Genomic DNA, 24,663 nt, shown 5'->3' on the forward strand with positions numbered 1-24,663 from the left:
ATGAGCTGAGACGTTCAGAGAACTGGGAGTCTTCTACTGTGGACAGAGGGTTTGATCCTTTTGCAGCATCTTCGCCCCCATCCTCCATCCCAGAGCCTTCTCATAGCGCTCGCATTGATTTCTCTCTGCTTTTCTACTTTTTTTTTTTTTCTGGTACGCGGGCCTCTCACTGTTGTGGCCTCTCCCACCGCGGAGCACAGGCTCCAGACGCGCAGGCTCAGCGGCCATGGCTCAACGGGCCCAGCCGCTCCGCGGCATGTGGGATCCTCCCAGACCGGGGCATGAACCCGTGTCCCCTGCATCAGCAGGCGGACTCCCAACCACTGCGCCACCAGGAAAGCCCTGCTCTTCCACTTTTAACCTCCATTCAGCTTCTCCTTTTCTCTTTCTTCCTCTTTGGTGGTAGTGATGGGGGCCACGGCCGCTCTTCATCTCCATTCCTGAGAGATCAATATAGACCTGGCCTTTGTATTTCCCCAGGTCCCTCATTGTTTCCCGAATGCCTGTTGGCAACGGTGTTTTATTCTTGGGGACACCGGCACTTAGGGACCATGGATCTGAGTTTGGATCCTAACCCCTGCTTATGGGCTTAAAGGGCTGAGTTGGGGATGATAATTTTCTTATGGTAGAACGTCTTGTAACCTCTCAGAGTCTAAGTTTTCCATCCCTAAAAGGGACATAATAACACATAAGACCACGACGAGGATTAAATACATAACTGTGTAAGCTGTCTCGCACAGCGCTTGGCCTTAACCCAGAATCAGGGTCTTAAGAGTCCGGCCCAAGCACTTTCCCATCTCATGCTCCACTGCTCCATTCACAGCACCACAAATTAAAATTCCAGCCATGGTTTCTAGTTCCACCATGAGCGGACTGAGCCAGCCCAGACCCATCTTCCACTCCATGCACATAGACATGCAGAACAAAGTACAGTTCTTTAAAAAATCTTTAATGCAGAGCCAAGCTCGAAAGAAAAGGAAACTTCAGGTGCCAGAAATGAGAAAGCCCTGGAACCAAGATGCCTGCATAGAGCCAGGACCCAGGAATAGCCATCTCTCCACCAAGGGGTCTGGAAAAGTCCACCTACCAAGGAAATAGATCTCTGCTGGGGGCTCTAGGTGGCATGTGTGTGTGTGTATACAAGTGTGTACACATGTGTGCATGCGTGTACATGTGCTCTGCTCAATTCAGATAAAATCCCCTGAATACCTACTGTGTGCACTCCCCAAGCTGGACACAGGGGATCTGGCCCACAGTCCCCTCCCTCCACTGGAATGTCCGAGTGCATCCCCAGGAGGGCAGAGACCCTTCAGGATATATTCACTGCTGTTCTAAACACTTGCCCCATATTCTCATTTAACTGCATGACAGATTTGCAAGGTGGAGGGTACTACAAAGAAGAACTGAGGAAGGGAAATTAACTAACTTCTAGGTCGGGACAGAGCCAGCATTTGAAACCAGACAATTTGGGTCTGAACTCTTGTGTTTAGATGCCCTGGTACATAACCTCGTACCAGAGAGTAGGTGTGCAAAAATGTTTGTTGAATGGAAAACCCGAACGAGTGGCCGGGAGGGGCTCCCAGAGCAGTTCAGGATGCCGTGGTCAGGGTCGGACTGAGCAGGCCCAGTCCAGGCAGCACTGACCTGCGAGGGGCCCCGCGTCCAGCCCAGCTCTCTGTAAAGGGTGCCAATTTTAAATGAAATGGACTCCCCTGGCCTATAGGTGCTTGAGAGATGCTTCCTCCTGTCTCAGGACGATTGCACCGGGCCCCACTTCCTCCGAGGCTCTTCTCAATTTTTTTTTCCCTCCCCACTGTGCATCTGGCTCTAATTCCTTTCCTGGGTCGCATTTGGTGGTTACCACTTATGTTCTAAAACGCGCCATTAGGCATCTGATGTATGGTGTGTTCGGTGTGTGACCGCACTGGTGCACCAAGCCATTCGTGGAAATGAAGAGGCTACCACCGTCTGCCGTGAGCACCGCCTGCTGACAGCAGCTGCCAGTCGGCCCCCTGGGGATCTGTGGGCCCAGATGGGGGAGGACAGACTGTCCCCCCAGCCTCACAGGTCCCCCCAGCGACATGAGCCCTCGAGTGAGCAGGTCTGGCTAAAGCACCTGACTCCACATTTAGCTTAGCATCCGTTTGTTTACCTGGAACCCATTTATTACATACTCAACTGTGTACCAGGCAAGATGAGGGTGCCTTTCCTGCCCTGTGGAGTTCACTGTGTATGACTCCAGGCCCGATCCAAACAAGCTTAGGGTCTGAGGTGGTGGGGTCATAGCTGTAGCCAAGTGGGTCTGGGGTCCATGGGGCCTGCCAAGGGGAGACTGTGTCCTGTCAACGTGGACACACAGCTCTCCAGCACCGGGTACCTCTACAGCAACAGCAATGAACTGGGGCGTGGAGAGCCCCAGCAGTTACTCCTAGAAATTGCTTGGGATCCCTCTAGAATCCTGGGATGTCATCAATGGAAGAGTTCTCATAGTTTTTTTTTCCTGCCTTTTAAGCCAGGCTGACCCATCCAGACACCCCTCCCTTAGCCATCCCTAAGATGTGGCCTCCAGTGGTAGCTGGTGAATGAGACAGGCCTTCAAGCCCATCCCTTTCTCCCCAGGGGAGCCTGTCTTTCCTTGGGCTCATCTCCCCCTTATAAGTAGTAATAACCCTAATGAGCATGGCTGTCTAGATGCCAGACACCCAAGCTCATTTAATCCTATGAGGTAGGTCCGGCCTCCCATTTCCCAGATGAGAAAACTGAGGCTCCTAGAGGTTGAGTGCCTTGCTCAGGTTCAAACAGCTAGTCAGCAGTGGCATATGGCTCAGAGCCTGAAAACTCAGACTGCTTTCCACACCTGCAATTCCTCTTCTTGACTTGGATCCTTTCCTCACTCCACGCCCCTCCCCCCAAGTCTAGCGGCCTTCCTAGAAACCTTGGGTACTCTAGCCCCAGCCATCTCCCACTGTCTGGAATGAGGGTCTCTGGCTCCAGTTCATGGCTCTGGAGGATCCAGCTCTCCTCCAGACCCTCTGCCAGTCCAGGACAGGCTTGCCCAACACCCCCACTCGAGGAGAAGGGTGAGGATCCTGACCAAGGTTATCTGGTTCAGGCCCCTGCTCCAGGAATACCCTCCTGGGTGGCGGTGCTGAGGGTGCACAGAGTATTTGCATAAACGCTTCTAGCGACAGGGAGCTCACTGTCTCCCAACACAGCCCATTAGACTCATCTCTGTTCAATAATGAACATATATCAGCTTTTAATTATGAAAAAATTTTAAGCATATACGAAGTAAACAAGACAGTATAATGAGCCCCACGTGCCCACCATCCAGATCCCACAATATTAACATTTTGACATTCTTGTTTCCCCTGTTCCTCTGTTCACCCCTGTCCCTCACTTAAGGACGATGATGATGATAATGGTGATTTAACATTTCCTTTTGTTGTTGTAAAATGTATGTGTACTGAAATGCACCTATCTTACCTGTATTGTTTTGACAAATAGATACACTTGTGTGACCCATACCCTTGGGGTATAGAATGTGTCCATCTCCCCAGAAAGATTACTGTGGCGTATTTTAATTGTTAAGTTCTTTCCCTGTGTCCAGCCCAGATCTTGGCACTATTCTCCATGGCTGTACAGAATAAGTCTATTCTCTCTTCCAAATGATATCCCCTCAAATATTTACAGATAGCCATCATGATCCGCCTTAAGTCTGCTCATTTTCCGTTTTAAATACCCCCACTTCCTCGAGCCATTTCTTCTTTGTTCTCAGAAGACAGGGGAACTGGCTGCTGACATTGATAAAAGGAACCCTTATTTCACCCTCACCAAATCTCTCCCCGGCCCATCCAACCTGAAGTCGTGAGCTCAGGCAGAGGTCTTGGCCACTAGCTTAAGTTCCTGCTTTGGAGAAAGCTGGCTCATGGGGGGAGCCACACAGGAGTCCTAGCTTTATACAGTGTTTGATCAGCTATGTTGTGTGCAAATTTCTTTCTTTATAAAACAAATGGCACCATTATTCTCTCAGTCATTCTCTTTGAAGTTGATCATTCAACAAACTTCTACTGAGTACCTATGCTAAGCTAGACTCCGCATAGAGCCCTTGGGTAAATAGGTAAGACATAGTCTCAGAGTTTGGGGATGAAGCAAAAATAGACAAATAAATGAAAGCATTAATTTATTCGGCATTCATTGGTTTTCTGCTAAGTCCCTCGAACCAGGGCGGATACAGGGAATATGGTAGCGTAGAAGATGCTCACCCCTGCAGAGACTTGCAGTGGTGACAGCTGACAGCTCTCCCTGAAGCTTACAGGGGTTGAGAGGAGGAAATTAACTGGATATTTTCAAGGTAGAACCTATAGGACTTAAACATGCAGAGAGCTGCTGACCTGCCCCCCTCAATTCTCTGATTTGGTGGAACAGCGTTGTAGAATTTCAGTTGAATTTTTGGGACATAGCAAAGGCTCATACTCTCAATCAGTGACACCCCTGGGCCATCCTGGAGAGCCCCAAGCCATCGCTCTGCCGTGTCTAGGAAACAGTTGGCAGTCATGTGGTTTCACGTCCTGACTCGCAATTAGTCTAATTTATACTCAGACGTGTTAGAACACGCTCAGGTGCAAATCCTAGATTTTGCCCCATTGTTGAGAAATATTAACCTGGATTTCTTTTTGTCACTGTTACTAGTGGGATACAGAAAGCCCAGGTTTCTTCATCGGACAAAAGCGTGGCGCTCCTGGCTCTACCTCTGGCTTGCTGCGTGACCTTAGGCCAGTCGTTTGACCTCCCACGGATTCTGTTTCTTCTTCTCTAACAATGGGAGCAATTGTAGGGTTCCTGGGTGGTTTGCACGGGAACGTGCATTTAAGCTCCTGGCATGGCGTCCAACATGTAGCAGGCATTCCGTCTCAATTATCCCTCTAGAGAAGATCTGAAGCTATTACCAGGGACCTCTAAAAGCACTCACCAAACAGATGCTTACCCCCCTCACACCCCAGAAGAACAGACAGTTGACAGGGCTGGAGAGACAGCAAAGCCTATTAAGGAGCTTACATGTGATCCTCCAAAAAGCTCTTCAGACCTCACTTGGGGTGGTACAAACATCATTAATTTTGGTCCCCAGGGCATCTCTGTGAGGCAGGTGCAGCCAGTCCACTTGACTAACGAGAAAGCAGCCTCACGGAACCAGACGCTGGAAGTGCCTGGACTTCATTCCCATCTGACCCTGAGAGGTGTTATTATCGCCATTCTTCAGATGGAGGAGTCAGAAGGTCAGAGAAAATAAGTCACTGGCCCAAGGTCACATGGCTCAGGACTGGTAGAACTGGGATCCCCACTTGGATCTGTGTCAATAAAAAAGCCTGTGATCCTCTTCTCTGTGATGCCTCTTACAAGTAACTCACTCTCTCTGAGCCTCAGTTTCTTCATCTGTAAATGGGACAATAGTGTCAATTTTGCAAGCTTGTGAGAACAGCCTCTCATGCCACTTTCATCATGAATGTCTTTCTTCCGATCTTCATCTGACTTTGTCTGGAGCAGGGCCCAGACGAGGGTGAGGCAAGCGAGGCATCCGGGGTGCAAAATTTAAGGAGGCGCTCACTCTCAGCCCCCAGAAGTGAGAGGCTCCTTAAATTCTGTGCCCGAGGCACCTCACCTACCTCATCCTAGTCCAGGCTCTGATTTGGAGGTGAGAGGTGCGATGGGCTTGGTGGGGGAGTGTGGAGTGGATGGGAAAGATTGGGGTAGGTCATGCTGATATCAAAGCAGTAGCTGAAAACTGGCCCTCTGAAAATGTACAGAAGCTCAACAGGGTTAGAACAAATACTACACAAGCGGACCTTGCTTCACGTTCATTGTTCCTCAAGAGCTGCGTTCTGTAAACTGATGTGTGGGAATCAAGGATGGCCTTACAGCTGCTCCGTCGCCTTGATGATCTAAAGCTGTTTTTTCTCCGTTTCTACCCTGACAGCTAAGGGGAGTGTCCATGTCTTATCTATCTTTGTATTGCCAGGACCTCACAGAGTATTTGACATGGGATAGTTGCTCATTAGATGTTGAATGAACTAAAATTCTTTGTCTTTCGTTCTGAAAGCCCCTAATCATCTCAGGTCCTTTGATCCTTTGATCCTAAGTCAAGGAACTGTGGTACCATGAAAATTACAGTTGCCTGGGAGTCTAGTCCACCAGTCTGAAACAGAAAAACATAGGGGTGGTCAAGAGATATTAGCCCGACGTTAAAAGCTCATAAATGGCAGAATTGGTATTTGGTTCCAAAGCTTATGCTTGCTCCACCAGAGTGCAGGGGGGCAAGTCCAAGCAATTTTTTTAAATATACAAAGTCCTACCTCTGCCTGTGTCACCAACTAGAGTCCCTTCTGCCTAAATCCCCAACACTGTGGCCCTCAAGTTGCCCTGCTTTAAACTTCCCCAACTATCAGGCATTGCCCGTAACTACAGAAACACTGGCACCATCAGCAGGACTTACATTCTTCCGGCACAAGGAGGGTAAATAGGATTCAACTCACTTGCCAACTCTTAATAGTGGCAGCCAGAATTACCGGGCTGGAAAAAAAACCTGTGAGACTCAGAGGGAAAGAGTGCTGTGATCCATTAGTTATGTCTGCTGTGGACCTCGGAAGGAGAGTGGTATTGTGCATGCTGTGTATCCGCCAGTGGGTCTTAATTCCACACTTCAGGAAAGCAATCTGATTAAACTGCCCTCCGCACTCATGAATCTGTGATGCCTCTAAACGTTCGTAATGCAAAGCTTCGCTACTGAGATTACGTGCACTCAACCTCCAAGACCAGCCATGGGGAAGAACTAGAAGACAACGACATCCTCTGAGCAGTTCCTGGAGAAGCTGAAATGTTTTTAATGAGAAAACATGAGATCAGTAAGAAAGTGATATGAGGATTTTCGTGCCGTGTGGGTAGTTACCTGTTTGACCTTTTCTTGATCAGCTTTTAGAATCAGCCTGCCTTGGGATTGTTTTCAGCCCTGGCATTAATTGGAACATCTGCTTTACTTCTGTTACCATCATAAACCATCATTTGGTTTTTACCCATGCATTGTTTTCCATGCAACCCTGTAGAATAATGTGAAATTAACCAGGAACACAATAGAACACATTTCTGATCCCCACTTCTCCCCTCCCCCATCCCACACCTGCTCAAAGAAAGGCGATTCCCAGAAGGTGTGTAGTAAGGCAGGTGCAAGGAATGACATGTGTCTTATCTCAGGGTGGGTCATCCAGGTATAAAACACTCACAGTGGGATGGGAAGCCCGCCCAAGCCCCCTAGGATAGGTGCTGGGAAGGTGGGGGAAAGGTGAGGTTCAGCTGAGCAGCCAGGCTGATACAAACTTCTTATAGAGGAATACCCAAGGAATGTTCCAGAAGGGATCTGGGCACGGCCACAGGAAAACCAAATGGGCACCTATTCCTGTAAGTCCAGCAGACAGCAGTTAGAAGAGGGCACAGGGCTGTAGTCACAAGATCAGGCAAGCAGCTGTAAAAAGAACTCATAACAGGACCAGGAACCCAGAAATCACAGCGTGTAGGAGCTGAGATTTCAGGACTCGGGTGCAGAATCCCTACTACAAACAATTATCTTAACTAATGTAACTAGGTAGGTACCCTCTGCCAGGCACTTCCCATCCATTATCTCGTGAGTAATCAGAACGTAGACTAAGATGTGCCCCGCTGTGGGGCTCTGCACCCCGGAAGGGCCGAATGTGGCAGAACTCAGGGCTACATCCTGGTGCATCTGGGTGGCTGCACCTTGAACACAGCCCTGCCTCCAGTCGCCTCTGCCTGGGAGCTGGTGCACACTGGGGCATCAGGAATCGTGTCAGCAGGGTTAGAAGGAAGGAATGGGGGCAGCAGAGGGACGTGGGACCGGGCTGTGGACGGTTTGTGCCCGCTCTCTCTCCTTCACTTTTTCTGAGCCTCTGCCCTCCTCGAAGGCAGGGGACCCCTCCTGAGTCCTGCTTCCCGCATCTGAGGACAGCCAATGGGATGGTCTTTGCAGTGAGCCTTGGCTTGCTAGAAATGTGCTCTTTTTCTTAACCCACCTGCCTTGGCCCTGTATCCCTAAGTTGGGCTTGGTGACCTGCTGGCAGTGTGCGGATCAGAGAGCCGGGCCTGGGGAGTTGGCGGGGGGTCCACTGAGACTGACACTGGTTTCCTTGGAGGGAACCAGTTGCCCGCTCTTCTCAGTCACTGCATGTGTGACTTAGTGATTTTCAACTAGCTGGTAGCTCAGCTCCACTATTCATTGTGCACAACGTCTGGCACATAGTAGGTGTTCAGCCGGGATAACCTGACTCCAAAGACTTCCACAAATCCTGCCCACCTCTTAGTAGAGCCCATCACTGTCTACCTGGGGAGGGGTTGGGGAGGGGTGTTTGGTTCCGGAAGCAGAAGAGAGCTGGAGTGATGGGCTGGTAGGCAGGGCTCAGCGGGCACCACTGGCCTTCCTGACATCACCATGGCCCTGTTAAGCCCAGGAGCCAACCTAAGGGATCTGTCTCAACGTGCAAAGTACCACTGGTTTCAGCAGCCCTGTCCCTGAGAGAATTCTGTATCAGTCCCCACAGTACTTGGTACCACACAGGATCATTCTGCAGGGCCACCCTCCCTACTAGGTGGTCCCTAAAGAGTTGATTCATGTCTGCATTCCCAACGCCTGGGGAGGTGCTAGAACACAAGAGATGTTCTGTAGATGCAACTGAATGGATGAGCCACAAATGTGGTCCCAGATGGAACAACATCTCAGATTCCATTTCTGCAGGCAAACAGCAACTCTTTCGCCTCCCCTGCTCCTTCAGGGCTTAGACGGGATACAGGCCACAAACAAGAATGTTCTCTGCCTGGCCCGAGGATTTGTTTTTCTATGAAGTGCTTTCAGATCCATGACAGCCTTTTTGATCCTTACGACAGTTCTATCGGAAGTTGTTCTTACCAGCATTTCGAGGATGAGAGATCAAGATTCAAGATGGAATGACTTCCCCAAATCAGGGCAGAGCCAGTATTGGAAGCCGGGGCTGCCTCGTTCCCAATTCCATGCTTGACTTTTTTCTTGCACCCAGACACCTGCCCATTAAGTGCCTACTATGTGCCAGGTATGGGACCAGGCACTGGGAATCCAGAGGTGAAAACGACGCAGCCTGTACTGCCCACAGGAGACAGGCAGTGGAGGACCCCAGAAGAAGGAGCAACCGACCCATCCCTGAGTCCCCTTGGAAACGTCCATCATGCCCAGACTCCCCTCCCCCCACCTGCCAAACTGCAGTCTAACTTGAAAGGCTTCTAGCTCCCCACATCCCACTGCATGACCCCAGGTCAGGCCCAATTTGGGGTGCTCACATGAGGTGCCAGGAGGGATTCATTGGCGGGGGTGTGGCATTTCAGATGACACTCCAGGCGCCTTCAAGTTGTCCCTGTGCCTCTGTGAGCCGTCCTCCTAGAGAACATTTGCTCACAAAACGTGTGACTTGAAGGAGAGCGCTCAGGGTCACCTGTCGCTCCCCTCCGTGCTGTTTCCCCAGCTCACAGATTTGCAGTCACCGGACGCTCTTTTCTTCTGCGTGGGGCTCACACATCTCTTCTCGCGTGGTCTGAAGCTCTCTGGACAGTTGCCCAGCAGAAAAGGCCCAGGCTGTGCTTCAGGCTTGGAAGGAGGAGACAGGCGGGCTTCTTAGTGAAACTGGCACGACAAATGTCACATCCCGGCAGATGGGTGCAGGGGCTCGAAGGAGGGGGATCGCAGTGCCATAGTATACGCTCAGAGAATGCTAAGGGTTCTTTGAGCGACCCATACATATAAAGGGAAAAGTCAGGCGAACCACTCTCTAGCTGTAGGACCTTGGATGAGGTATTTAGCCTCGCAGAGCCTCAATTTCTCATCTGCAAATTGGGGAGAATAACACCTACATCTGTGGGCTGTGTGAGCCTTAAAATATAGAAGGTGTCTAAGCAGTCAGCATAGTGCCTGCCTCGTGGTAAATGCCCAGTGACTGTACATTCTTCTTTCCCCTTCAAAAAGGAGCCCGAAGAAGAATATTAATGATGTCCTAAAAGAGACTGGTCGGGAAGCGGGGAGAAGTGTTTGCCCACTTTCCCCTCATCTCCTTCATTCCCAAGGACCACAACAGCCACGCGGAGGTGCTTTCGTGGGTATCCATGAAATGGATGAAATCCCCTTTTTAATCTCATTGTGGGCAAAAAGCAGAGTCATGCAACAGTCCTTGGAACATGATAGGCGGTCAGAAATTCCTGTTGCAGGAAGAGATGAATAAGCAAGGAGATTTCTTAATGAGATGCCGTCCTTGCCTTCAAAGAGCTGACCGTCTATGGCGGCCTCCTCACGCACACGTCCCTCTGCCATATTTCATTTTCAAACACGTTCCTTGCAACTTCAGAAAACAAAAGACAGCTTCATTTTGTTCACTGGAAGCCTAGTAACCCATTTGACAGGCTGTCTCACTTCCCCATGTGTGAAATGTGTTGGAGGAGTTTGACAGAGAAAAACAGAGCAGACGAAACAGTGGGCTTCAGCATGTCCATTATTTTGAAAGCAGCCTAATGAGAAATTTCAGTAACTCACTGGGAGGAAAGTTCATTCAACTCCAGACTGAGCTTTAGAGGCCTTTTGGAGCAGCACAATTTCATTTCCTTCAAGTGTAATAAGCAAGGAGAGACAAGGAACCCACTGCTTAGGAGAAGCCCTAAAGGTCAGGATTAATGAAGGGTTGGAAGGTTTGTAGATTGCAGGCCCAGTTGTGTGCTAGTAAGTGGATATTCAACAGTCCTTAAGGGAGCTTATATATAATTTATTTTCTTAAGTAGGTACATGGTGTTGAAATGTTTGCTACTAACTGGACCAGAAAACTGTGTCTTCATGGGTATCTGCCGTTCCTAACCTTTCCCAGCAAGGGCTCCACATTGCATTTCCCAGGCTCTGTAAGGTGGGGGTGCCCCAACAGGTCATACCGAGCCTAGAGGCTGGCACCCAGGCCAGCTGGAGTTGTCAATCTTTCTTATTCCTGGATGCAGTACCCCGGCAAGGGAAGCTTAGCCGTAATCTCCAACCCCTGGCATGTGCAAACAGAAAGCTTTAGAGGAAGAGCATAGACCCAAGCCCAGGTCTCAGCTCTGCTCCCAAACTAGCTATGTGACCTGGGGCAGGACACTTCACCTCTCTGAACCTTAGACTCTCCACATGCAAAATGAGACATTTGGGCAGGAAGATTTTTGGCAAAGATGACTTTCACCCTGGAATCTCTACTTACCAGCTCTATGACCTGGTTCAGCCTCTCTGGGCCTCAGTTTCCTTATCTGTAAGACAGGGGTGATAATACCAAACTCATAGGGCTGCTGCAAAAATTAGTGACAACAGATAAAATGTGAATGGTGGTGCTCCAGAGAGGGTAGCAAAGCCAGTCTGTGACATCGGGGCTATTCTTAGACCTACTGGAAGGCAGTGAGACCCTCTCCCCATCCCCACACCCAGGTTTCTTTTATCTAGAACGTGCCAACTGTGGACAATTATATGCCAACAAATTGAATAACCTAGGAGAAATGGACAAGTTTCTAGAAACATATGGCCCACCAAAACCGAATCAAAAAGAAATAGATCATTTGAACAGACCAGTCACTAGAAGTGAATAGAATCTGTAGTTTAAAAAAAAAAAACAACCCCCTGTAAACAAAAGTCCAGGGCCAGAGAGCTTCACTGGGGAATTCCACCAAACATACAAAGAATAACTTATACCAATCCTTCTCAAACTCTTCCAAAAGACTGAAGGGAGGGAACACTCCCAGAGTCATTCTATGAAGCCACCATCACCCTGATACCAAAACCAGACAAAGACACTACCAAAACTGAAGATTACAGGCTAGAACGTGCCAGCTTCAGACTGGCGGTGGCTATCCACTCTACCAGTAACTGGGTACAATTCAGCTGTTGGTATCCAAATGTAGGTTTTCAAAGTGGATTGTGTGCATCGAAGTATGTCCCCTTCCTACAGAACTCCATGGCCCCAGTGATCTCATTGGCTGCCCTGGGCTTTCAGCAACAGGCTTAACATTCTTAAGGAATAAGAATGTGCCATGTTAGTGGCACATGGCAGTTTCCATCCCCTATAACTACTTCAAGATGAGCTTAGTATCATGGGGACATAAGCAGAGAGGACAGGACTCCTCAACCCCACCCCCATTCTTCAATTTATGACTGACCTCCCCCATAACCCAAATAATTTCTCTCTCTTTTGCTGAAAAGGACCTAGTATGGATTCATAACTCGTAAAGATGTCTATTATGTAATCTTCCAAACAAATCCACTTGCATTCTCTCATTTAGACATTACAACCATGTGGCAAGATTATCTTGCTCAATTTTCAGATGAAGAAACTGGAGTTGGGAAAAGTAAATGCCATGTTCAAGGCCACGGACTTGACAGATAATGAGAAATCTGCTTTGATACCTTCTTGTCTGGCTCAAAATTTCAGTGTTCCTTCCTTGGAACTTCCTTGGTGGTAAAGTCACACCCATGAGTCCCAGCTCTACTACCTACCTCTTCACGAAGTCTCAGTCTTCCCAACTGTAAAATGGGCATGTGATAATAAGATGCCTCCCCATCAGGGTAGTTGAGACCATAATTAGGAATGCTATAACTCCTATGAAAATGCCAAGCAGGGGCCAGCACAGAGTAGAGGCTCAGGAACTGTTAGTTTTCTTCCCTCCAACTTCACGGGGCCATTGAGAAAGCTGAAGCTGCCCACGTGCCATCTCTGAACTGTAACACACGGTACCAGTGTGAGCAATGAAACTGTTGGTCGTGGGGCCCATCTTTATCTCAGGCTTCCCCCCACAACCGCCCCATCACTCCTGGAGATCCGGGTTTGAAACATGCACCATTAATTCTTACAAACCGATTCAACTAAGGAAAATTCTAGACTCTTAGCAACCTTGCAAATCCAGCCCTGCCATCCACGACGGGGCTGTCAGCACTTACCGAGAATGGAAAAAGCAAGGCAGAGAGGAGCAGCGTATGGCTCAGAAACATCCCAATGACAACGTCAACATGCTCAGAAAGATCGCGTGTGTTAGAGTCAGACAGACATGGCTTTGAATCTCAGCTTCTCTACTTAATAGCTGTGTGACCTTAGGCAAGTCGCTTAACCTCTCTGGGCTGTGGTTTCTTCCTCTGCATAATGGGAGGAACAATACCCACCCATGTTTGCTGTTGCACGTGATAGCTGCCGTGGTGACAGAGCCAGGGGCACAGTGAGGAGGGATGTCATATAACTTGGCCCAGGAGCACGGGAAGGCATCTTGCAGGAGAAGGTGCATCAATCCGGTCTTGGAGAACAGAGGCTGCCCAGGCAGAGAACTAGATGTTGTCCAGGCAGAAAGAGGAATGAGAGGAGTTACAGGCGGCAGCAGCAGCAACTAGAAAACCGCGAGTACTACGTGAACCAGCAGGACACATCCAGAGGTGCTGCACGTTGTTTGATCTGCTCCACCCACCCACTCACTCACTCGTTCATTCACTCATTCATCCGCTTGACATATATTCCTGGAGCACCCCCAGGTGCCAGGCCCTGTGCTAGATTCCTCGATGTACATGCAGAGGTAGTCTCTGAACCCATGGAGCTTCTCTTCTAGCGGATTCTCGTGGACTCAGATGGGAAGAGGAGGATAGAGCAGGCAGAGAGCATCATAGAAGACTGGGTGTGGAGGGAGGGCCTGGACCTTACTGTAAGGGGGATGGGCAGTCCTCCTGGTGGATTTTAAGCACAGGCTTAATATAATAGGTTTGCATTTCTGAAAGAGTGAGCCGCAGTGAACTTAGATGATGGGCTTGGAGAAAGTTGTCTGGAATCCGGGAGCCTAGCTGGGAAACTGCCGCCTCCCAGGCAAGAAATGATGGGGGTCCTAAGTTAAAGCAGTGCAGAAGAGAGAAGGCAAAATTCAAGTCGGATGTAGAGACAGTGTTGACGGGCCCTGCCGGCTAATTGCATGTGGGGGTAAGGAAGAGGAGGTGTGGGCAGCCGCTCTGAGGGTCTGGCGTGAGCCCCTAGGCAGGTGGCAATGCTGTTCCCCGGGACACGGTGTACCGGAGAACCATCCAGTGGGGCACAGAGGCTGAGGAAGATTTGATCCCACGGGGACATGCCGAGTGTCGGGGATCCATGGGTCCCCCTGAGGCCACGCTTAGCAGGCAGTGGGATCAGTGTGTCTGGAACCCGAGAGAGAGCTTGGGGCTGGAGGCGCAGATTAGAGGGTCAAGAGGATACAGATAATGCCGGACACTTGAAAGGCGCGTTACTGCCCAGGGCGGGGGTGTGGTGTACAGAAGGAGAAAAGAGCAGATCCCACTGCAACAAAAGCCAAAGGGTGTCCAGATGTGTTCTTTGATGCCAGAGTCCCACTTGGCAAAAGTCAGGCCATTAGCCAGGGGTGAGGAATCATTGTCGCCAGGAGGGTTGATTGTGACGGGCAGTGGGGACTCTAGCCTGCTGTTGGATTTCTGGGGTCTCCCCAGTCTCTGGAGCCCAGTCTGAAGTCACCCATGTGCTTCTCTCTCTCTCTTCTCTCCTTCAGGTGTTTACAAAATATGGGAAATGTTACATGTTTAACTCAGGCGAGGATGGCAAGCCTCTGCTCACGACAGTCAAGGGGGGGACAGGCAACGGGCTGGAGATCATGCTGGACATTCAGCAAGATGAGTACCTGCCCATCTGGGGAGAGACAGGTGAGCTGGGCCAGGGACCGGGGCAGTGGGTGACGGTGGAGGGGTGCGGACTCTGAAAGACGTTTGCCTCGGGTGGGCTGTCTTGGCCCACCTGGTGAAGGACTGCTCTCCATCAGGGGGTTAGTGGCATGACAGTCAATGGTAAGGATGTCCCTGGTATGGACTGCAGTGATGCCCTGGGTTACCTTGGATTTCACTAGGTGGGAGGGGGCAGATGATGGGACTACTGGAAAGGGAAGGCAGGGAGGAAAGCTGGAATTAACAAGTATGGATGGGGAGGTAGGTGGCTTGGTTTCAGGAGAAGAGGAAGGGGTGAACCAGCTCCTTCCTCTACCACCAGCTTGAATATCCCAGCCCAGCTAGCAGGCCCAAGGGAAAGGAAAGCAGACTTCTCCCACTAAGGGAAGGTGGAGAGACTGCTGGAGAACTGAAGCGCACAGACCATGGCTGCCCGCGTGTACAGTCCCCAAAGCTTATTTCCTGCATCCAATTATGCATTTATTTATTCAGCAAACTATTCATTAGCCACGTATGCTATCTCAGGCTTTGCACAAAAATAAGGACGTTAAATTGAAAAAGACCAAGCCCTTGATCACAGCCTAGAGGAGGAGACACAGAATCCAGTGGGACGTAAGGGTCCCCCGTGCTGCGGCAGGACTGCGGCCTTCGCCTGGGAGGAGGGAGGGTTCAGGGAAAACATGGGGTACTTGCACGGGGTCTTGAGATTATCCTGGATTATACAGGTGGGTCCTCATAAGAGGGGCGCAGGAAGGTCAGACAGAGAAGGCAACGTGATGACGGAAGCAGAGGTTGGAGTGATGCGGCCAGTAAGCCTAGGGATGCTGACCACCTCTAGAATCTCAGCAGGTGGAGAGAGTAAAAAGGTGCCCAAGCATGGGACGCTGGATGCCAAGGAGACCCAAAGTGAGATTAACGCTGGGTTCAGGGCAAAACGCAGGGGGAGGGGGAGGGGGTCTAGAGATGGGCCTGGGAGGGGCCACAAAGAGGGATGAAGGGAGAGAAGATTCCAGCAAGACAGAGGCTTGGGCCCTCAGGTTGCCGCTGAGGAGAGATTGGAGGCCAAGCAGGCTGGCCCTCACTTCTTGCGGTCCCCACCCCGTGATTCCCGCAGCCGATCCCCCCAGCCCCCATCCTGAGGTCTGGCCCTCACCAGGCCCAGGCCCACCAGGCTTCTGAGGGCAGCGAAGTCCTCCCCCGCCCCGTGACGACTACCCGCAAACCCCGAGCTCTCCCCGCTCCACCGCACCGGCCCTCCCGGCGGCTCTTGCCTGAGCATCCCACGGGGGGGTGAGCAGGGCCAGTCACCTCCCATCGTGCTCAGTCCTCCGGCCGCTGCAGCTGAGCGGCAAAAGGGCGCCACGCGACTCGTTCCGGCACCATCTCTGGCAGCTCACCTCAGGCTCCAGGCCCTCCAAGCCCAGTCTGACCCTGGTTGAGCAGACACTTCGATGATCCCATCCACTTTCCTGAATTCAGTATCCCTTGGCCCCCCTCCAGCAATGTGGGAGACGGTCCTTCTGGGACCATAATCATCCTCCCTCCTGGCCTTCCCCTCACCACAGCCCTGCGTGCTAGGAAGGGCCCCTCATCCCCGTTTGCCAAGGAAGGAGGCTGAGGTTCGGTGACTTCACCCAGGCCACCCAGCCAGGCCTCCTAAACCCCCACCTCCAGGCTTCCTCTATGGTACCTTTCTTCAGGCTGATACATCACCATGCAAGAGCATCTCTTGGAGACTCTGGTCACCTTAAAGCTGCTCGTTTCCTGGGCTGGTTGGCGGGGTGAGCCTCACGTGGGTGGGAGTGAGGTCCAGACACCTGCCGAAGGATGAGAGGTGGGCTCTGGCCGGTGAGGGATGCTGGTCCACAAGGCCACCTAAGGAGGCACGGCCACATCCTGCTGTTTGCTCATTGCTCCCATGGGCTGGGGGCACGGCCAAGCCTCTCACGGCCACAGTCCTCGGCAGGGAGGAGCCTTCCTCACCTGCCAAGCCGTGTGGCTCCACAGATGCCATCTTGCCTCCTTTACGTTTCCACTTCCTCTCAATCCCCAGGCAAAGGAGCCTGGGTCCTTAGAGGAGGTATTTGGGTGATGATGGAGAAGAAAGAAATTGGAAGTTGGCTGTTGAGGGAGTGGCCTCAGACAACTTGATGACAGAGGCAAAGTAGGAGGACAGGAAAGTGGTTTTACAGAGTCAGACCGAAGATCAAACCCCCAGCCCTGCCTTTATCAGCCGATCAGATGAGAGCTGTCTGCAAACTGTAAACAGCGGAAGTAAACAGCGGAAGGTTGATAACGGCCACCAGTAGATGGGAGGATGGTCAAACCCACCCCAGAGGCAGAGACTATGCCAGATATCTCATACCTACACACGGGTCCTGGGGCACCTTATCATCTGGACGTCTCATTCTCAAAGCAGAGCCTTTGGCACATTCTTGCTTCACCGCTCAGAAATTTAAGAAAGCAGTGAGGGAGGCACGCCTCCAGGTGTAACTCTGACCCAGAGGATGGACCTTTGGTGCCTAGGAGTGAATTAGGAAGAGGCACCCTCTTTGGGTGGAGCAACCCTATGGACTCATGCTTAGCGAGTAGAAAGTAACTATGAAATTTACCAAAAGTGTCCTTTCCTCCGGGCTGACAGTGCCTCCTTGGTCAAACATCCTTGTGCAAGGCAGCCTGGAAATATGCCACTTTAAAGAAGGCAGGCTCAGTCACACATAGACCTTGACAGTATGCCCCCAAGTCGGCCCTATGGGCTGTTAGCAGTTTCAGGTGTTCCGTGTTACAGGAACAGAAAGGATCTGGGGAACCCTGGTTAGGCAAAATTAAACACATTAATTCGGGACAGGAATTCTTTAATACACTATATTATAAATCTCCAAGATAGCATACATCATTTATTTCCTCAGTGCTTTTGACCGTGGAAAACCTTCTTTTTCATGGAGGAGCTCGCAAAACAGAAAAAGGACAGAAAAGCTGTCCTCGACTACGGAAGTGCAGATTTCATGACCAACGTTTTTCTAAAGGAAATTAAATTGAAGGCGGGTGGGAGGTTGCTAAAAATGAAACTCTGTGTAGATGCCTCTGAGTAACTTCAAAGATAAAAGAAATAAGCAGTGGGTTATCTAGGCTGCAAAAGAGAAAAACCAGATTCAAACAAGCCTGGGCATAAAAGGAATTGTATTGCCCGTGGAATCCAAGGCAAACTTCAACAACCCAGCAGCAGGAAGGCAAGGGTGCAGCATCAGAGACAACTGGAACCAAGGGCAGGAGATTCCTCGATCTCTCACCCCTTCTCTCGCCTCTCCTCTTTCTAAACTGCTTTATTCTCTCTCACTAGAGACAGGCTTTTTCCACACATATATCTTTTCACACATGGTTCCCAATAGATGTGTATCTTACACGTCCTGCTACTGGCGAGAGACCATTCTGGTTCTCTCACTGATATCCTATTAAAAAAGAACAACAACAACAACAAAAAAAAAACAGGGAAGAGACTCATTGGTCCAGCCAGTCAGGTGCCCACCTCTGGACCAGTCAGTGAGCGGGAGTGTGTTCATGGAAGGACATGGGAGCCCTGAGGGAGCTGGGTTCCCGAGACTGTCCCGAAAATGGCCCTGCTGGGGAAAGAGGGGGCAAGGGTGGGGATGGGTTACATCTGCGAGAACCAGAATTGGTGTGCAGGGAGCCCTCTAATGAGCTTGCATTCTAAATAGACAGGCTCAGATTTTATATCCTTCATTCATCCTGATGTAGAATACACTTTGTAATCAAGTAAACTCCGCCTTGAGGTCCCCAAGTTCTAATATTGTGGGGAAATGAATTTGACATTATATTTTTGAGCAATTATTTTGAGAGTCAGTGCTCTAATAGAGGTCAATGTCTTGCCCCATATTATCTCCCCAGCCTCATCCCCTTTACTCTGTCCCCTTGTTCACTTGGCAGTAACGACTCTGGCTTCCCTGGAACTCCTTGTACCCTCCAGGAAAGCTTACCTTCAGCATTTGCATTCTCCTTTCCTTCTGCCTAGAATTCCCTGCTCGGACCCACATGGCTTATTGCTTCACCTCCATCGAGTCTTTGCTCAGACATCACCTACCCTGACTACCCTATTGAAAACTGTACCCCCGCCCCACTCCTTACCCCTCCTTATATGTTCTGCTTGTCCTTTGTTCCATGTCGTGTGTCACCTTCGAGTGTACCATCCTCCTCTATTGAAACACATGCTCCAAGAGATAGGGATCTTGGACTGTCTGGCTCACTGACACATACCAGGGCAATAAATATTTTTTGACATATCTGTTGAGAGAGAGAAAAAAATTGCTGTGTTTTGCGCACTGATGGGGCCAGGCTGAGGAAGAAACTAATATTAATGAGTAGCTACTACGTGCCGTGAACATTCTATCCCGTGAATCCTCCAAGTGACCCTGCTAACGAGGTGTTATCCCCACTGAAAAATAAAGAAACTGGAGCCCAGAGAAGCTGGGCTTGTGTGTTCCCCTTGGGGGAATCTCCCCAAGAACACACACTTCACTAAGTGGTTGAACCAAAGCTGAAAACCCACCTATGGACCCAAAGGCGATTCTCCTTCCACTATATTCCTTTAATGTTCAAAATGTGATTGTAAAGGCACTGCCATGAAAATAGCTCAGAAAAAAAAAGTTCCAGTGACATCTTTGGAGACAGAATGGCATATAATGATAGGTCTGTTGCTGTTCTCCTTTTCTATTTTTTCCTCTTTTTTTTTTTTTTCCATAGCAGAATCCTTGTACTGAACAAAAGCTTTAGCACAGCTCCAATATATAAAGCAGATAAAGGTAGAGCTGCTCTGGTCCAGCTGGAGACGGGGCCCCCAGTTTGATTTCTCCATACTCACTGTGGCCTACCCTGAGACATTCCTGGAGGAACCCTAGGACTCCAAGGACCCCAGCTTGAAAACCACTGAATGGGCAACTGATGTTATTGGGAATGAAAAGCACCCATTGGTCCTATGGTTGTGTACATCCCAGAGACCAGCTCTACATCCCTCCCCCTTCTCCTGGCATAGTGAAAGGAGTCCATGACGTGCCCACTGAGCTCCAAAGCTTCAGGGAAATGGACAGTCTAGATTTCTGGTCGGACACAGTGGAATGAACATAAGTATGTATGGAGGCTCCCTCCCCAAACTTCCCCTAAATTGCAATCAAGGATTTTTTTTTTTTAAGAGTATAATCCCACGAGGATGAAGAAGATGGGTGAGAAGACAATAGTAGATGTCAGCAAATTTTTGGAAAATGGAGAGCAGATGGTAACTGACTGAGCAGACAAGGCTGAAGGATCAGGCTCTGCACAGGGAAACCAATTAAAGTCAAACGATTCTCACCATAGATGCCCCCCTCCTCCCAGAAAGTATGAGGGATTGGAGGCATCAGATACTGTTGACGACAGGGTTGAGAGGTGCAGGTAAAACTAGGAGGATTAGTTAAAAGTCTGTAAAAGGAGCTGTTAAGTCCCCCAGATATCCTCCCATGGCCCAAAGCAGCCAAATATCTCTCTGCAGCCCAGCAAAAGATAAGATTGAAATAGACAGGCTCCGGGCTGGGGGAGACCAGGCAAAGCTGAGGGCATGGGTGAGGTGCTGTACAGAAAACAGGGAGATAAGCTGAAATTCTGCTTACTGAGTAGTGAGACCCCCCAGCCAGACTAATCTACCTCGCCCACCCCCAACCAGAGATCTGGGGAATCCCTTCCTGGAGACACTGGCAAGCTCAATAGAAAAGATTCGCAGAGAATGACAGTCAGGAGTCCCCACACAAACTTAGTTAGATCACCCTAGGGTGAAGTCCCCTGGTAAGTCTTCCCACACACAAGGAAGACTGTCCAGGCTCGAAGTACCAGTTGGACTTCCCTGGTGGCGCAGTGATTAAGAATCCACCTGCAAATGCAGGGGACACAGGTTTGAGCCCTGGTCCAGGAAGATCTCACCTGTGGTGGAGCAACTAAGCCCATGCGTCACAACTACTGAAGCCCGTGCACCTAGAGCCTGTGCCCCGTAACAAGAGGAGCCACTGCAATGAGAAGCCCACGCACCACAACGAAGAGTAACCCCGGCTCTCCACAGCTAGAGAAAACCCGCGCACAGCAACAAAGACCCAATGCAGCCAAAAATAAATAAATAAATTTTTAAAAACTAACAAGTACCTCTCAACTATGAATGGAGAGTCAAGAAGCCAAGCATTTGAGGGGAGCCACTAACAGGAAAGGAACCAAAACCAAACAAACAAAAAAGAAACTTTGAGGAAATAGAGAGAATGGTTAATGGCAAAAAGCTCTAGAGCCCGGGTTCAAATCCAGCTATACAACTTACTAGCTATGTGACCTTCGACAAGTTACTTAACCTCTCTGAGCCTCAGTTCCATCACCTCTAAAATGAGAATAATATTATTATCTACTCTTCAAGGTTGTTAGGAAGATCGAAATGAGTTAATATTTTTGAAATACTTAGAAAAGTGCCTGAATAATATTAAGCACTATGTATGTGTTTGATAAATAAAAAATAAGTGTAGGAAGCAGAAGGAAACATCAAACTATTTTAATTAAAATTCTCAAGAGATAAGAGATAATGTGAATAATGCATTCATAAACACCAGCTATTAAAATAGGATGCTATTAAAAAGTAACATTCAAAGAAAAAGATTTTTTTAAAAAACCTCCTGGAAATTAAAAATATTATTGCAACCATTTTTTTAAACCCACGGAAGCTCTGGAATTTAGGAAATCGCCTGAAAAGTAAAACAAAAAGACAAAGAGATGGAAGATGGGAGAGAAAAAAATATGAACATGAGAGGATAAATCCAGAAAGCCCAACATCCTACAACTAGGAGTTCTAGAATAACAAAAGTGAGAGAGTGGAGAAGAGGATGTTGCCAAAGAAATAAAATAAGAAAAATTCCCAACTGACCCACATGATTTTCCATATTAAAAGAATTCACTAAGTCCTGTAATAAGTGGCAAAAGAACCAGACCAAGATGCATCCTTGTGAAATGCGGCCTCATAGAGATAAAGAAAACCTTTTAAAAGGTTCTGGAGAGAAAAAAAACAGTCACATACCTAGGATCTAGAATCAGAATAGACTTCTCCACAGGGGTAGTTGAAGCCAGAAGACAATGGCAGAATGCCTTCACATTTGGGGCAGGGACCAAGGTGGGGTGGGAATCTTTCTTGTCTAAGATAGAGCTCTATATCCAGCAACCTACAAATGAAGTATGAGGGTAGAATTTGGTTTCAAATATATTTATATTTATATATATATATATATAATATATCCCTATATAAACATATACATGATAGCATTTAAGTTCTACGCTCAGCAAATTTCAATTATATGCTACAGTGTTATCAACTATAGTCAGTGTTTTATATTAAATTCTCTCACCTTATTGATTTTTTTTTTTTTTTTTTTTTTTTTTTTTGCGGTACGTGGGCCTCTCACTGCTGTGGCCTCTCCCGTTGCGGAGCACAGGCTCTGGACGCGCAGGCTCAGCGGCCATGGCTCACGGGCCCAGCTGCTCCGCGGCATTTGAGATCTTCCCAGACCAGGGCACAAACCCATGTCCCCTGCATCAGTAGGCGGACTCTCAACCAATGCACCTCCAGGGAAGCCCGGTCTTTTTTTTTTTTTTAACATCTTTATTGGAGTATAATTGCTTTACAATGGTGTGTTAGTTTCTGCTGTATAACAAAGTGAATCAGCTATACATATACATGTGTCCCCATATCTCTTCCCTCTTGCGTCTCCCTCCCTCCCACCCGCCCTACCCCACCCCTCTAGGTGGACACAAAGCACCGAGCTGATCTCCCTGTGTCATGCGAACTTATTGATCTTATAACTGAAAGTTTGTACACTTTCACTAACCTCTCCATTTCCCCCACTCCCAGTCCTGGCAAATGCTTTCTGCTCTTTCTATGAGTTTGACCTTTTTTTTTTTTTTCCATTTCTGCTATAGGTACAAGCCAAACAAACCAAAAAACAAAAAGGAAAAAAATAGGAAAAACAAAATAGTTTCACAAGGAGGAGATCAAAAACGTTATACATGACAAGGCTGGGGTGTGGGCAATACTCACATAGTCATAATTATGTAAAAGCTGGATAATGACTTAATCAAAATATCATCTAAGCCTATATAGGAAGGTGAAAGGCAAGGGAATATGCTAGGATACTTCATACAAGAAGCCTACACCCTTAGCTCCCATGGTAGAAATTCAGTAGGTAATATTTAAAAATTTTAAAAGCCAAGAAATAACTGTCGAGCAGTTGATGTCCATGAAAATATGAAGGTCAGTACCAGAAGAAACAGCTCAAACCATTGAGAGTGGTAGCCTCCGAGGAGTGGGGAGAGGTAGAGCAGTACCAACTGGCTTTTTAAATGATGTACATGTATTACTTTGATTAAAATTAAATTAAAAAATGATCAGAAAATTTCCACGTAGCTGGAAGGTCTAAGCAGCTCTCAAGGGTAGCACGGTTCCCAGCCCCCATCACAAATGGGACACAGCAAGAGGGATGCGGTTGGTTGCTATGGTTTCCCCAACACCTCTGCTTCCAGGAAAGACTCTTGTCCTAATGCCTGGTACCAAGGACCTCCCCAGAGGGAGGAGTGCCGGTTCTGGACTGAATTCTGCGAGTCTGGAGCACAGAAACATGCTGTGTGCGGCTGGCTGTGATTTTGAGCTCACTCTCAGAGTGGGCCTTCGTACTGGAGAGGTGGTCTCCGCAGGTGCCAAGGAATCTGGAGAAATGATGCCATAAGTCAGAAGCACCGCTGGAGGCAGGCATCCATTAATTCGCCAGAGGAAGCCTGACTTCTGTCATTCTGAGAAAACCTGCTTAATGCACATGCAAAGTGCTGTGCAGAAAACATATGTGCTTCGGTTAAAACTCCCGGCCCAGTAGGCAGTGGTCTGAGGGGACCATCTAGGAGGTGGATGAAACAGACCCACCTCAGAGCTCACGCCTTCCTATCCAATAAATTGCAAAGAGCACCTACTATGTGCCAGGCACTCAGGGATACAGATGTAAGGCCCAGTCCAGGTTTTCAAAGTGTTCACGATCTAGGAACCATCTCGAGGCCTCCTTTTATGTACGAGATGGAAATTCATTGATCCAATAGTTCTCACGTTAAGTGCCTTAAGGAATGGCAGGCATTTGCAGTCTGCTTGGGATACACGTAAACAATTATATGTCATCAAGCGCTATGAAGGATAGAGGAAAGCTGGGGTGCAAAGGAGGGGATAATCAGTTCTGGAAGAGGGAAAAAGGTATCTTGGAGGGGGGAGGTAGGTGGCTTACAGAGGATATGACCATCGGGCCTACTCTCAGGCCTGTTTGCCAGGTAGCTGGGCAGTGTATGGGAGTCAGAGGAGGGTGTGGGTCATAGGGAGGTGAGATGCCAGGGGGAGGGAATTGGGAGCAAAGGCCAAGGACAGGCCCAGGTGTCCTGGGGTGGCTGGATCCAAGGGTGAGACCTCGGGCTGGAGAGGTAGGCAGAGGCCAGATAACCACAGGCCCGGTATGCTGTCCCAGCATAGATATTCTGCTGTGAGTCCTGCCACCCAAAGTGTGGTCCTCCCACCAGCAGCGTTGGCATCCCCTGGGAGCTCATCAGAAATGCAAAACCTCAGACTCCACACCGAATCTGCCTGGTAACAGGATCCCCAGTGACTCACATTCAAGTATGAGAAGCTCTGATCTAGACCACTGTTTCCCACCCTTTGGAAATACGAGGATGACTTTTTAACATCAAAATATTTCTCAGACATCACCCCCCCATGAATGCTCTCATGCTTTTCACATTTATTTATTGAAAAGATATTCAATATCAGGAAGTTGCTATGAATTCAG

At 49.0% G+C, this 24,663-nt stretch overlaps 1 protein-coding gene across 2 annotated transcripts in view; it reads left to right on the top strand.

Annotated features, from left to right (window-relative positions):
• Positions 1 to 24,663, top strand: part of ASIC2 (acid sensing ion channel subunit 2) — a 1,003,709-nt gene that overhangs the window by 909,834 nt on the left and 69,212 nt on the right. For both annotated transcript variants that reach the window (XM_065896497.1, XM_065896495.1), the window contains exon 2: positions 14,614 to 14,764. In XM_065896497.1, coding sequence (XP_065752569.1) covers positions 14,614 to 14,764 — 151 coding nt within the window. The remainder of the gene's footprint in view (positions 1 to 14,613; positions 14,765 to 24,663) is intronic.

This window comes from Phocoena phocoena, chromosome 19 (genome assembly GCF_963924675.1).
Source record: "Phocoena phocoena chromosome 19, mPhoPho1.1, whole genome shotgun sequence".
Lineage (NCBI taxonomy): Eukaryota > Metazoa > Chordata > Mammalia > Artiodactyla > Phocoenidae > Phocoena > Phocoena phocoena.